The sequence below is a fragment of the Urtica dioica genome, chromosome 10, assembly GCF_054948205.1.
Source record: "Urtica dioica subsp. dioica isolate 48M chromosome 10, U.dioica_male_clone48M_v1_H2, whole genome shotgun sequence".
NCBI lineage: Eukaryota > Viridiplantae > Streptophyta > Magnoliopsida > Rosales > Urticaceae > Urtica > Urtica dioica.
This window is the reverse complement of record NC_142765.1, coordinates 13,299,436-13,312,169: the sequence shown is the minus strand read 5'-3', so window position 1 is coordinate 13,312,169 and position 12,734 is coordinate 13,299,436. Positions and strand designations below refer to the sequence as shown.

General features: G+C 39.8%; 2 protein-coding genes across 2 annotated transcripts; both read right to left on the bottom strand.

The window, feature by feature from the left end:
* Nucleotides 1–3,946: 3,946 nt before the first annotated feature.
* LOC149383432 (uncharacterized) lies at nt 3,947–5,258 on the bottom strand. The gene is made up of 3 exons (XM_089629571.1): nt 5,068–5,258; nt 4,908–4,983; nt 3,947–4,818 (listed from the first exon to the last, which is right to left on the bottom strand). The coding sequence occupies exons 1-3, from the start codon at nt 5,218–5,220 to the stop codon at nt 4,496–4,498; spliced, it is 552 nt and encodes a 183-aa protein (XP_089485697.1). The 5' UTR covers nt 5,221–5,258; the 3' UTR covers nt 3,947–4,495.
* Nucleotides 5,259–7,775: 2,517 nt separating this feature from the next.
* LOC149383431 (protein-L-isoaspartate O-methyltransferase 1-like) lies at nt 7,776–11,046 on the bottom strand. Its single transcript, XM_089629227.1, has 4 exons — nt 10,743–11,046; nt 9,298–9,568; nt 8,292–8,456; nt 7,776–8,203 (listed from the first exon to the last, which is right to left on the bottom strand). The coding sequence occupies exons 1-4, from the start codon at nt 10,989–10,991 to the stop codon at nt 7,956–7,958; spliced, it is 933 nt and encodes a 310-aa protein (XP_089485353.1). The 5' UTR covers nt 10,992–11,046; the 3' UTR covers nt 7,776–7,955.
* Between the last annotated feature and the right edge of the window lie 1,688 nt (nt 11,047–12,734).

Sequence of the window (12,734 nt, the reverse complement as noted above, 5' to 3'; positions counted from 1 at the left end):
GTGGATAGAGGGAGTGACCGTGCTTTCTGTATAAGCTGCCTACATACCTGTGCGAATAGGGATCAGGCCAGAACATAGTTCAAGGCGTATCTAACGCTATATGAGGCACGGATCCTAAGGTGCGTGCTCGTCAGAGGAGACGTAGTGCCGAGTTTTTCCCGAGCGATGTCTCGAATCTAGGATCGAGTCACCCGAGAGAGAATGTGTGTTTTCTCTCTTTTGGAGGTGTGGGAGACTCTCAATTGAGAGTTCCTTGTCGTGGCGGGCGTGCAGGACGCGTAGGCGATTTTCTGTCGAAAATGGTGGACGCGTCTAGTGTGCTAGACGCGTAGGGGATTTTCAGTGAAAATCGTGGGAGCGCACCTGGGCTCTAGATTAAGCGTTCGCTCAGAAGAAGCGGTGCTTGGGAGTCCCCAGGAGCGTTTCAGAATCTCTGAGAGCGAGAAATCTTGCAGAAGGTGCTTCAGGCCAAAGATGGCATCTAGAGAAGCAGAGAGAAGAGTAGTATTTTCGAAGGAATGAATGTGAGCGAATACCCCTCACTGGGGGGGGGGGGAGGGGGGTTATTTAGTGTAGTTGAGGAGGCCTAAGAGGCATGTACTTCGTCCATGTGGGATTGGAGAGCACGCTCTCGTCGAGGAGGAGTGCGCTCCGCCAAGAAGAAGAGCGCACCGCACGAGCGCGCTAGGTCGCGGTGCGCAGTTTGTCTGGCGCGGCGCGCAGACTGCCTGGCGCGACGCGCCGTGTGCTATGTGCGCGCGCACCTCGCTTCAAGGACTGCGTGCGCGCGGCGCGCGGCTCGCTGCATGCGCGCCTCTTTTGAGGAGCGCGCGCGTGCTTTCCTTGAGGGGCGCGCAGTGCGCGGCCTGTCTTGTTGGCCTTTTGTGGGCCTTAATGATCTTCGATGATCCAGCCTGTTGGGCCTTCAGAGCTCTGGATTTTATGCAAGTCGCGTGAAATATAATAGTGTTTACTCAAGGAATTAGGGTCGATACGAGGACTTGTCAATCGACTCGTGGACACAAAATTCTACTCGAGGAGTTATCTCGACTTGAGGAGGACGACTCGACTTGAGGAGAAAAGCTCGACTCAAGGGGGACAACTCGACTCGAGGAACTGAAATTTTGATACGAGGACTTGTCAGTCGACTCATGGCAGAAGGCTTGTCGCTCTTTAGGACCTCCGGTCTGACCATCGGCCCCTTGAGCGGCGTGTCTTCTTGATGTTTCGGGTTTTCTGAAAACAACCGACAACACATACTTTTCATAGTTGATACAACGAATACATGATATCAATTCATCATCACAATCATCATGTTCATCATCATATGCAACTCAAGGAGATCATTCATCATCATTAAACATCATACGTATCATATTCATCTTAAGAACATACACTCAAGAACATCATAATCATCATATTCATCATCAAATCATTATCTACAACATTAAAAAACTCAGATTCGGATTAAAAATCAACATTTTAATTTGGATTAAACCTAAAAATACATAGAAAACCATACAAAATAACCAATAAACTCATATTCATTGCTCAAACCCTTGAAATCATTGATTGAAGTAAAAAATGATAAAAAAAAAAAATCCCAAAATTTGAGAAACCCCCGAAACTTACCTACCGAAAACCAAGTCAATCGTTGTTTTGGGCTTGTTTTGAGCTGTTTTGGGCTTATTTTAAGGGTCCTATTTTGGGCTCTTTGTTTTTTTAATAGTTTTGGTTGCTTAATGGCCTATTTTGAGATTGGGATTGATTTGTATTTCTTTTGTATATAAAATATTGATAAATTGTAACAAACAAAAAAACATAATTCCCAAAAAAAAATTATTTGATAAATATAAAAAGAATTACAATACTTAACCGCCTTCATTAAAAACCTTTCTAAGTAAAACCCCGGGGATCGGGATAAAAACTTAGTGAAGGAAAAGAGCGGTTTGAATAAATAAAAAATTACATGTGACTACTGAAAGAAGCAGAAGCTCCATTCTCTAATATTGTAAAGTACGTAGCAATCGGGTTTCTTCAACACTATTTTGTTTTTGCCTTCTTGCATGCATCCTCCCAATCTTGTAAACACATTAGGCCTTCTAGAATATCTGGATTCATTGTTGATTTTCTGTCATCAAGAATACAGTTGCTTGCACTAAATGCTTGCCCTAACACAACGCGATACCGGAGTGGCGAGAATGTCTTGGACAATTAAGGACAATGTCGGAAAACGCCCTTGTTTTTTTCCACCATTTTAGAATATCCAATTCGTCTAGATTCTCTGTGTAAAATTTGAAATCCAAATATTTCACAAGCTCGGAAGATGATGTTTGAGAACATGATGACAACGAATGATGTCTCGATTTATTAATCAAGTTCCATGACGCGTTGGTTGGATTTGATGAAGAGCGAGAACTTTGTTGTTGTTGTGATTGTCGTTGATCTCCACAGGTGAAATAATTGACTTAAATAGATCGTACGGTCTATAAGTAGCAAAAACATTTGAAATATTAAATAATTCATGTAATGCAAGATGAGAAGTTGGATAGTATACAACTGATGATACTTATGTGCCTTTGCAAAATACTTCCAAAAATCCATGGAAATAATAATCCAGATCTAACTCGTAGTTCTCAATTTGAAAAATAAAGATGTACAACAGTATCAAATAAATCTCTTGACTTTATATAGAGAATATTACATACAAAATGAACGATTTAGAGAATTAAACATCATGAGCTAGAATATTATAAATTTTTTTACTTTATTTTAAGCAAGTGTAAGTGTTATAGATAATGTTAGAGAAAAAAAATTGGGCCTCAAACGGGCTTGTGCCTTGGCCGTGCCCGGTCTGTAACGATTTTGTGCCTAGACCGTGCCGATTCTATACCTGGGCCGTGCCGGATTTTGGTCCTAAAATGAAGTCTCAAACTAGGACGAATTTAAAAACCGGCCCGGCCCTTCTGTTATCCAGGCTGGGTCCAAAACCAATTAAAATAAGGGCTGGGCGGGGTGGCTCGCTGACGGCCTAGCCCAATTGACAGCTTTAGCTACTACGCTAAATTCGAAATGAGCCAACAATAACACTAATTGATAAAGCTATGATTCTTTGGTCTAGTGATTTTAGCTCATTTGGGTTCTAGGAGTCATAGTCATATCTTCCAAAAATAATTGACAGATTAAAACCACATTTTGTGTGTACAGTCATATTTTATAGTTTTTCTCATTCATGGTTCATCTTATTTTTTATAGGCGTAGATCATTGAAGTTGGAGACGCCCTAAGGGTTGAAGACGCCATAGAGAGACCAGGGCGTTGTAGCTGAAGAAGTGAACTGAGATGAGAAGAATCCAAGACTACTTTTTATGCTTGTTTGCTAGTCTATCAATGCGTTTTAGCTTAAACTTTTTGTCTATCCAAACAAATGGAATTGTGATACTTTCATGAGGTGTTTAGATCAAGGATCAAAATACTGTTACTGTTACCGTTCCGAGGTTCAGAATTTATTGGTAATCACTAATATCCGAAAGGACTACCATTGAAAGCATAAAAGGAAAAGGAAAACTGTACCGTTGAACTTACTGTTACCATTGAGGAATACTGTCATTTACCGTATTTACCAAGAGGAATCCAGTGAAAATTATATAAAGTACATAGGATAAAATTCATAAAATTGAAAATAGTGTACAATGTTTCAATACATTACCAAAATACAAACACAACAAAAACTAAGTTCAATATAAAGTACAAACTAAAATGATAAAGTTCAACACAATCCACCAAATACCATAGTTCAACTTCAACCTAAAAGAAATAAAAGGACTACTCTGGAAAGCGACTGTATGCAGCGGTCATACTCATGTAATGAGCATGTGCAAAAAAGTCCCTGTCCAAGTGATAGTCAAACTCATATTGAGTTGCAGCAACAGACATGGAGTGGAGGGGATAACCTGGAAATGGTTGCACTGTGTCGGGAGCGGGATTTGCTAGTGGATAGTAGTCCTGGTTGTAACTGAAGACTCGTCGTCATACGAGGACTCCGTGCCTTGAGGACCAATTGATACCAATCCGAAGTTGTAGGACAAGTCATCAATGTCATTGCTAGATGTAAATGACATGGCATCATTCATACCTCTCCTGTATCCTGAATAAAAAAGGCAGGGTGATGAAGATGGTCAATCCTCTTCCGATGGTGCGTATCCAACTTGACCACCTCCAACATCACCATATGAACCTCCAGCAGCATAGGAACCTGAACCTCCAGCACCATAGGAACCTCCACCACCTCCGCCTGTTCCACCTTCACCTCCACTTCTTTCGCCTGATTTACATCCATTTCCTTCGCCATCTGAATCCGAACTGTTTCCAGATCCGCGTTGAGGCTAGACTTCATCATTAACCACACGCTCCGGATCAACTCCATGCTATCGAGCCTCTTGAGCTACTATCGGATCCAGGTTCTGGTCGACGTCGTCCAGTTGAACTGCATAAATTCAACAGAGCATTTCGTCGTCTCCCTCATTGTCATTCCCCGAACGTTTGAAAGCTCTTTCAATGATATCCAAAGGATCTATCGGGGCCATGGTGTTGTCATGAATCCGAGTTATTTCTCGGATCTGTAACTTCATGTTGTATGAGGAGAAAACAAGCTTCTCCAGTCTTTTGTACGCTAGGCGTTTCCTTTTCTTTGTGTGGACGAGGGCAAATGTACTCCAATTCCTCACACAAGCGGACGGGGATGAAGTTTGTGATAAAATTCGAATGGCCAACGTCTGTAAAGTCATAGTCCAATTTCCGTAACACTCCCACCACTCATCTGCAATCATGTGACATAAATCATCCGAATTTCATTTCATAACATTTCATGACACATAGTTTGTGTATAACACTTTACAAAACACTTACTTGCACAAAGGGTGCCTCGTGCCGAAATAGCACTTCTTTGTGAGAAGTCCCCTCGAGCGTCTCGAAATGCGATAAACTGTAATTACAAAATCAAATAAGACTACGATATTCATATACATCGTAAGAAAAAAAAAATCTACTACATAGTCAGAAATTATACCTCTTTCCCAAGAGTGGCCCCATCTAACTCTGGATGCAAGAAGTCGAACACCTTTGTGACAGCGGCCATGTGAGTATTTTCCATGGTTATAACTGGGTTAAACTGCAACTTTGGATTTAGGAAGAAAGCTGCAACGTGTAGTGGATGACCCATTTGAGTACTCCATCTATTTGCCACGATGTCGATGACCCATTTTTTCCCATTCATCGCTTCCAACTTCTTTTTCATCTCATGGAAGACATAGTACAGTAATCCCATCGTGGGATGCACCTCAGTGTCCACTAATCGAAGAGTGGTGTACATCGGCTCGAATATGGCACACACTTCGTCCACCGATTGCCAAAACCTGGGGTTTAGAAAAGTCTCGGTGATGGATCTACCTATTGGTTTTGTGCTCAATTTGCAGTCATCCCACCATTGACTAGTGAACATTGTCCTCAACGCAGTTCTCTTCTCTCAAAGACTTCTGAGAGCTAGATAGTTTGTGGCAAATCTTGTTGCGCCGGGACGGACAATTTTGCTTGGGGATGTGTCCCGTAACTTGGACAGCACAGTGCTGTGATTGTAGATGAACTTAGTAGCATTCCTCGCTACATTGATAGTCTGCTTAACACTATCTCTCTTCCAAATATCTTCAAATATCATATATAGACAATGTGCGGCGCAAGGTGTCCAGTACACATTGTACTTACATTGTAATTTCAAACCGGCACTCTGGTAGTTCGAACAATTGTCGGTCACAATTTGGACGATATTGTGTCTTTCGATTTCTTTGACCACGCCCCTCAATATTCCGTAGATGTACTCCCCCGTCTTCACATTCTTGGATGCATCAATGGACCTTAAGAACACTGTTGCACCAGCAGAATATACCATAATGTTGATGATGCTCAGTCTGGTCGGTCCTGTCCAACCATCAGTGAGTACGGTGCATCCATTCTTTTTCACCGCTTCTCTTGTTCTTCAACGTAGTTCTCTGCGTCTGCAACCTCCATATCGAGATACTTGTTATGAATTTTTTACGGTGATGGTATAGGAACATTAGGACCTGCAATATAGATTATAGATGAGCATCACATTAACGTTTAAAGAATACATGCATCAGTATGGAACTACATTAAGTGATGACAAATTGAGGATTACATAGATCTTGAGAGGTCGCAATCATATTTTTGAACTTATGAGAGTCCGCCTTGCTCGCCGACACATGCTGGTGAATGAAGAATTTGGTTATAGATCTTCCGAGCCACTCTTTCTTCTTCGGCTCCACCATCTCGTCAATTTTTTTACTTAGCATTTGCAGACTTATATAAGGATAGAGCAGCCGGTGGAGATTTTTCAGCAGAACCACTACTAGGACCCGACATCATCTGAGCCTCCCATTCTGTCCAAGCCGCCTCTTGTCGTGACATCTTCATCACTAATCGTAATTGGGCATCGTAGTTTTCTTCTCCGTCTGATTCTTCAATGCCAACATTTTTATTCAATGTCCTCCGAAGCGTAGAGTCCAACAAATGTTTCTTCTTCTTTTTTTCGACATTGCCAAGAAGTAAACCTCGCATCTCTTCCATGACTTCATGAGGGACTTTATCACAGAACTTTACACTCTTGGTCGCGTCTATATTGGCTAGGCGGTATTTCACTCTGATGATGCCGCCGCCTCCAATAATGTGATTACAAAATATACACTAGTGCACATTATTTTTTCCGATCACGGGCGTACAATACCTCCTAGCTGGGTTAGGGGGCGACATTCTTGTAACCTACAAATTAAGTACTAAAACTAACAATCATGAATCATTAATAAATTAAATTAGACTAACAATCGTGAATTATATTCACAACTCTAACATATTCTCGGATCTAAACTAAAATATTCACGGATCTAAATGAAAATTGAAAATAATTGATAAGAAATTCGGAATAAACCAATAATAGTTTTAAATATATAATTTCAACTATAATCATCACAAACTAACAATAAATTCAAAAATTAATTCGGATTAATAAAAAAAAACATGAATACAAACTCTAACATATTCCCGGATGTAAAAGAAAATTGAAAACGATTCATAAGAAATTCGAAATAAAACAATAATCAAGTTTAACATACATGATTTAAACCAAAATAATTACAAACTAACAAAATAATTACAAAATAATTCGGATTAATAAAAACAAATAGAAAAAATAACGCAGACTCAAAATCAACACTAGATTCATGTTCACAACTATCAATTTATACTTGATCTTAAAAAATTAACAAGAAATAAAAACAAAATTCAAAATCGTCAAAAAGAATAAAACCACGTTGGGATCTAGCCCAATACCAGTGCTGTCCGGCAGGATCAAGTGAAAATTTGCCTTCGGCGCGACGGGAAGCTAAGGGAACCTCGGAAAGTCGCGAAATGGCGTGAGAATTGGTCTGGGCCGCAGCGGAATTTTAGGTCTCGTCCAGATGTTTTTGCCCAAATCTCACTGGTTTAAAAAAAAAAAAAAAAAAAAAAAAAACACACCTGAACCGGACCGGGAAGTGTGAACCGGGTTCCGGCCTGGTTCCCGGTCCGGATTCCTCGGAATCTCCCGAAACTTCCGGTTTTGTTCATTCCGGTGCCGGAGTTGTGAAAAAAAAACGGGAACCGGACTGGTTCCCGTCCGGTTTCCCCGGAATTTGAAACACTGAGATTTAGATTCAATCAGCAAGATAGATTCAGCAGCAGCACAATATCATTAGGTAACTATAAATATTATATTTGGTGTCTAAAACATTATCCTTAACACAAACCATCCACTCCAACTTAGACCATGGAACTTACGTTAAACTATGTACAAAATCTCTTGAGAGAGAGAGAGAGAGAGAGAGAGAGAGAGAGAGAGAGAGAGAGAGACTAGTCCTGCAACTGTGCTTCGCGGCTGGTCAGCGGAACGTAGCGGACAGAAGTCTCGCTGCGGACGCTGACTGAGCCGTCCAGATTCTTGTCGACGACCTTGAGATCCTGAAACACGTTCCCTACAGGAATGACCATTCTACCCCCGACCTTCAACTGGTTGATCAGGGGTTGCGGGATCACCGGAGCCGCCGCTCCGACGTGGATTGCGTCGTACGGCGCAAATTCGGGCCACCCAAGTCGCCCATCTGCACAACAAACAGTTTCCATTTCATGTTCCACAAAATTATTATACACTTTTCTTGAAAAAGAAAAACTGGATTTCAGATACGTTACCACCAGTGTGCACAGAGAGTGAACCGTCTTTCAGCAATGGCTCGGCGGCGCTTTTTTGTATATTTTGGATGGAAGAGGCGACCAACTCGGGAATGTGTTCCACGCCCACCGTACGGCCTTCTGGCCCCACCATCAATGCGAAGCAAGCCGTGAGATAGCCCGTTCCTGAATAATATGTAAACCTAAATAAATAAATAAAGGAAGAACACAAAGGTTCGTGTGATAATATTTTCAGAATCCATATAACTTTTAAGAGAATCTATAATGGAGGAATAATACTTGGAATCTTTCGGCATAGGGAAATAGACACGAATATTACTATCTCGGATGTTTTTTTTTTTTTCTATTCCCAAAAACTAAAATACATCTTTTCACATATACTACCAAACTGGTTACAAAATCTCGTTTTTCATGAAAAACTTGTCACGAAATCCAGTATGTTGCGACAATTTTTGTAATGGATGTGGAAAACAAAACAATTTTAGGTAAGAAAAAAAATAAAAAATAGTAATATTAATGTCTAGTTCCTTTAGCATATTACTTCTTTCACAGTCCCAAGGATAATTTTATATATTTAGTAAGCACTACATTTTCCTTTCCGAGATTTTGTGTTTCGAAGAGAAAAACACACGAAACTCCATTGGAGTAGATGCTCTTTATGTGTTTTTGGCTAACCGGAACCGACGTCCATATGGAATTGGACACGAATATTTCTATCTCGGATGTTTTTTTTTTTTCTTTCTAAAACTAAAATAAACCGAATATGCCTTTTCACATCTACTACCAAACTTTTTCATGAAAAACTTGTCACGAAATCCAGTATTTTGTAACAATTTTTGAAATGGATGTGGAAAACAAAACAATTTTAGGTTAAAAAAAAAATAGTAATATTAATGTTTATTAATTTAGTTAGTACTATATTTTCCTTTCCGAGACTTTGTGTTTCTAAGAGAGAAACAAATGAAACTCTATTGGAGTAGATGCTCTTCAAGTGTTTTTGTCTTACCGGAGCCGATGTCCAAAGCACGCATCCCGGGCTGCAACTTGTCCTCCAAGAGCTGAAGACAAGTGGCATGCATGTGCGGCGCCGAAATGGTGGCGTTGAAGCCTATCGCCATTGGTGAGTCCATGTAAGCCGGGTTTCCTTGCGGAACAAACAAAGCCCTGTCCACGCTCTCCATCACTTCCACCACTTTCTCCGACGACACCACTCCGTACCGCTGAAGCTGCTCCACCATCGCCTTGTTCTTGCCCATTCCACTTCCACTCCAAAACCTCTGTATATATGCACATACACAAGGTCCGTGATGAAAAATTTGTGAGTTCAGATCCAACATGAAATTTGTAAAGGTCATAGCTTACACCTCTCATTGTCAGTTGATTCTGTGATAGAAGTCTATGAGAAGTTACTTTTTGCGAGTTCAAATCGAACATAAGGTTGTAGGTTACTCCTCTCAAATAGAAGTCTATGATACTACTATACATGTCATCATCAGATCCGGCGAAAGAACAAATGAGCATCGGTCTAAAAATAAGATGAAATGGCTATGATACGCCCTAGGTCAACTTGATACGAACTGAAATTGGTTTTCTTGATTAAACGGGAATTTACAAAAGATATCGGACTTTCGAGAGGTCCGTGCTCTCCAAATTGAACTAACTTCCTAACCAAATGATACCATTCTTTTCCGATGCCCAATCTCTTTCCCTCACTTCTTATTTATACTAAGTAAACGGCCTAACTAACTAATAGTACGTAATTACAGTAATACCCTTACGGTCCTAACAGGCTATTGACAAGGCTTATATATGGTCGTACTATTGCCAATTGATTTTGAAATAAAGCCCTAGTTCGAACCGATTTTTCATCCCGAATGTTCGAGAGTAAATAATACCTCGTAAACTTGTAAAGCAACGGGACTAGGACCACAAATGGGCAAACTTTGTTCATTCGGAATCTCTCGGGGATGTACAATTTTGATGAGCACTAAAGTGGGAACCACAACCACCCCAACTTGAAACAAACAATAGTAACATCAAACAACACAAAGTCCACAATACTTGATGATAGATTACCTGGAAGTACAGGCATATATATCAACCTGACCATCACGAATAACTTAAGAACCTAAAAAAAGTAGTACTACTCTTGCTAGCACTTCTCTATCGTCCATGATATTAGAATCTAAAACTGGAAAAGGAATCTCCAAACTCAACTTTCAGACAAGAGACTAGACATCTTCCTAGAGTGATATATATATATATATATATATATATATATATATATATATATATATATATATATATATATTCATTACCGATCAAATATGTTGTTCTTTGCATTATATAAAACACCAAAACACAGAAACTAAACAAAAACACATATAGAAAGATGAAATATATATATATAAAAAAAAACAAAAAAAAAATTTGAGGATCTGAGACGAATACCTCCATCTTGAAGAAAGGTGAGTTTATATTTGTGTTTGGGAACTGAGGACCGAAAGAGAGAGTCGGAATCTTGGGAGACAAGAGCGATCGTTGAAGAAGATGAGGACGACGACGATGGTGATTGTGAGAGTGAATTTGATGGCAAAAGAAGAGGGTGTAGGATAAGAACCGCTTCACTCTAGGCGTACGATAGCCGCCACTACACGCGAGCTTTGTTGTAGTTGTTGATGCTGTAGCCGGAAGATTCATTGTTTCTCTAGCTCATTCTTTTCTTTTTCTATTTTTTTTTACTTTTTTTTTGGTGCGATTTTTTTGTGACACATGTCAAAGTGTTTGGAATCTTCTTGAATTTTTTGTGACACATGTCAAAGTGTTTGATCTTCCACCGATTTCCATGACCGCTTAAGAAAATGGGCCTTTTGGGCTCAGAATTCGGTCACTATTTGGACGAAAATCCCTTAGATAACTCTCTTTTTTTTTTTTTTTTTTTTTTTTTTTTTTTTTTTTTTAATAGATACATCTTTTTCATAGTAATATATCTGTTTATCGTTTTATTTAACATTTATTTCAACATGTATTTTTGTAACTGGCCTCAATATCTACGGGTATTTTTATAAAATAAAAACAAAATATTTCTACTAACTCTGAGTTCGTTACCACACTGGATTTTTGTAAAAATTATTGTAGGAATTTATAAAATTAGAAAACCCTAACTCAATTCAGACCAACATTAACGAAAGTACTTCCTAAACTAGATATTGTCACCCACCTATCAAGTTGGCCCGAGCCACGTGATCATTTTGACCCTAGGGGAACGTAACAGATCGGAGGTTAGGTCCATGCAACAATAAATCCAAAGAGATAGTAAAGCCTAACTAGATAGAGAATTTGTCAAAACTAAGAGGGTGTGTTTGGTTGAGAGTGATGAAATGTAATCACATTCCTGGGAATCTCAAATCACATTCTTAAAAATCTTAGATTAGCATGTTTGGTTCTTAAATATAATCTTTTAAAAATATTTCTAGGAATGTCACATTAAACATGGTGAAGTAATGTATATTAAGAAATAGGGCGTTCTAGAAATATGGGAAAAAACAAACCTCATTTTTTTTGGATAAATTACAAGAATACCCCCTAAATTCAGGGGTCGGTAACGAACTGCCCCCTAAACTCGAAAAAGTCACAAAAAATCACATGAATTCTCGTTCTGTTAAAGTATTGCCCATTCTGTAAAAAATATTCCGTTAAAATTTATATTTCGAGCACATGACTCTCACGTGATTATTATTTGAAGGGAAAATTAATAATATTGCTTAAATAATTAAATAAACCATTTATTTATAAAATTGAAACATGTTTAATAATTTTTGATAAACTTATTATTAAATTGTTTTAAATTACTAAAAATTAATAATATTGCTTAAAAATTATTATCTCCTTCGCGTTCTTCATCGGAATCGGCGGCTCTGGACATGTATCCGATGACCTGGTCACGCTCGACGAGGTCGGCCTCGAGTCTGCCGAGGCAGTCCCTGGATTCCTCGGCGTTCTTCTCGAGGTCGACGACGGTGGCGTTGAGGTGAACGATCTCCTGGTTCGCCGAGTCGATCTGGTGGAGAAGCCACTTCTCCTCAGCCTGCCACGAGCTTCTATGGTCAACGAAGATCTCGACCACTCTCGCGTTCGCCTTCACGTCCTCTCTTTGCCGCCATCGCTTCTGCCGGACCTGCTCCTCCGCGCGATGGAGCTCCGCCATCTATCGCTGAACCACGGTGAGGAAAACGCCGAAGCTTAGGCCGACGTAGGAGTGCAAGAGCGATCTTGAAGTCGTCGCCGCTGCCGTCTTGCTCTGGTTCCTCTTTGTCTGCCATTGTTGATGTTCTCGAACCTGAGTAAGAGTGAGGGTTATTGAGAGGGATGATGGTTTTTATGTTTTGTCTCTTTCTGGAAGCTTTTTCAGAAAAGGGACAAAAAAAAGGGTTGTGATTTTTG

What these genes read in the sequence shown, in the direction of transcription:
- LOC149383432 (XM_089629571.1), bottom strand. Translation starts at nt 5,220, where the DNA reads ATGGGTCATCCACTACACGTTGCAGCTTTCTTCCTAAATCCAAAGTTG. An exon ending in GGGCCACTCTTGGGAAAGAG is followed by an intron (nt 4,984 to 5,067) that starts GTATAATTTCTG and finishes TTGTAATTACAG; the next exon opens with TTTATCGCATTTCGAGACGC. An exon ending in ACGAGGCACCCTTTGTGCAA is followed by an intron (nt 4,819 to 4,907) that starts GTAAGTGTTTTG and finishes ACATGATTGCAG; the next exon opens with ATGAGTGGTGGGAGTGTTAC.
- LOC149383431 (XM_089629227.1), bottom strand. Translation starts at nt 10,991, where the DNA reads ATGAATCTTCCGGCTACAGCATCAACAACTACAACAAAGCTCGCGTGT. An exon ending in TGCTTTGGACATCGGCTCCG is followed by an intron (nt 8,457 to 9,297) that starts GTAAGACAAAAA and finishes CATATTATTCAG; the next exon opens with GAACGGGCTATCTCACGGCT. An exon ending in ACTCTCTGTGCACACTGGTG is followed by an intron (nt 8,204 to 8,291) that starts GTAACGTATCTG and finishes TTTGTTGTGCAG; the next exon opens with ATGGGCGACTTGGGTGGCCC.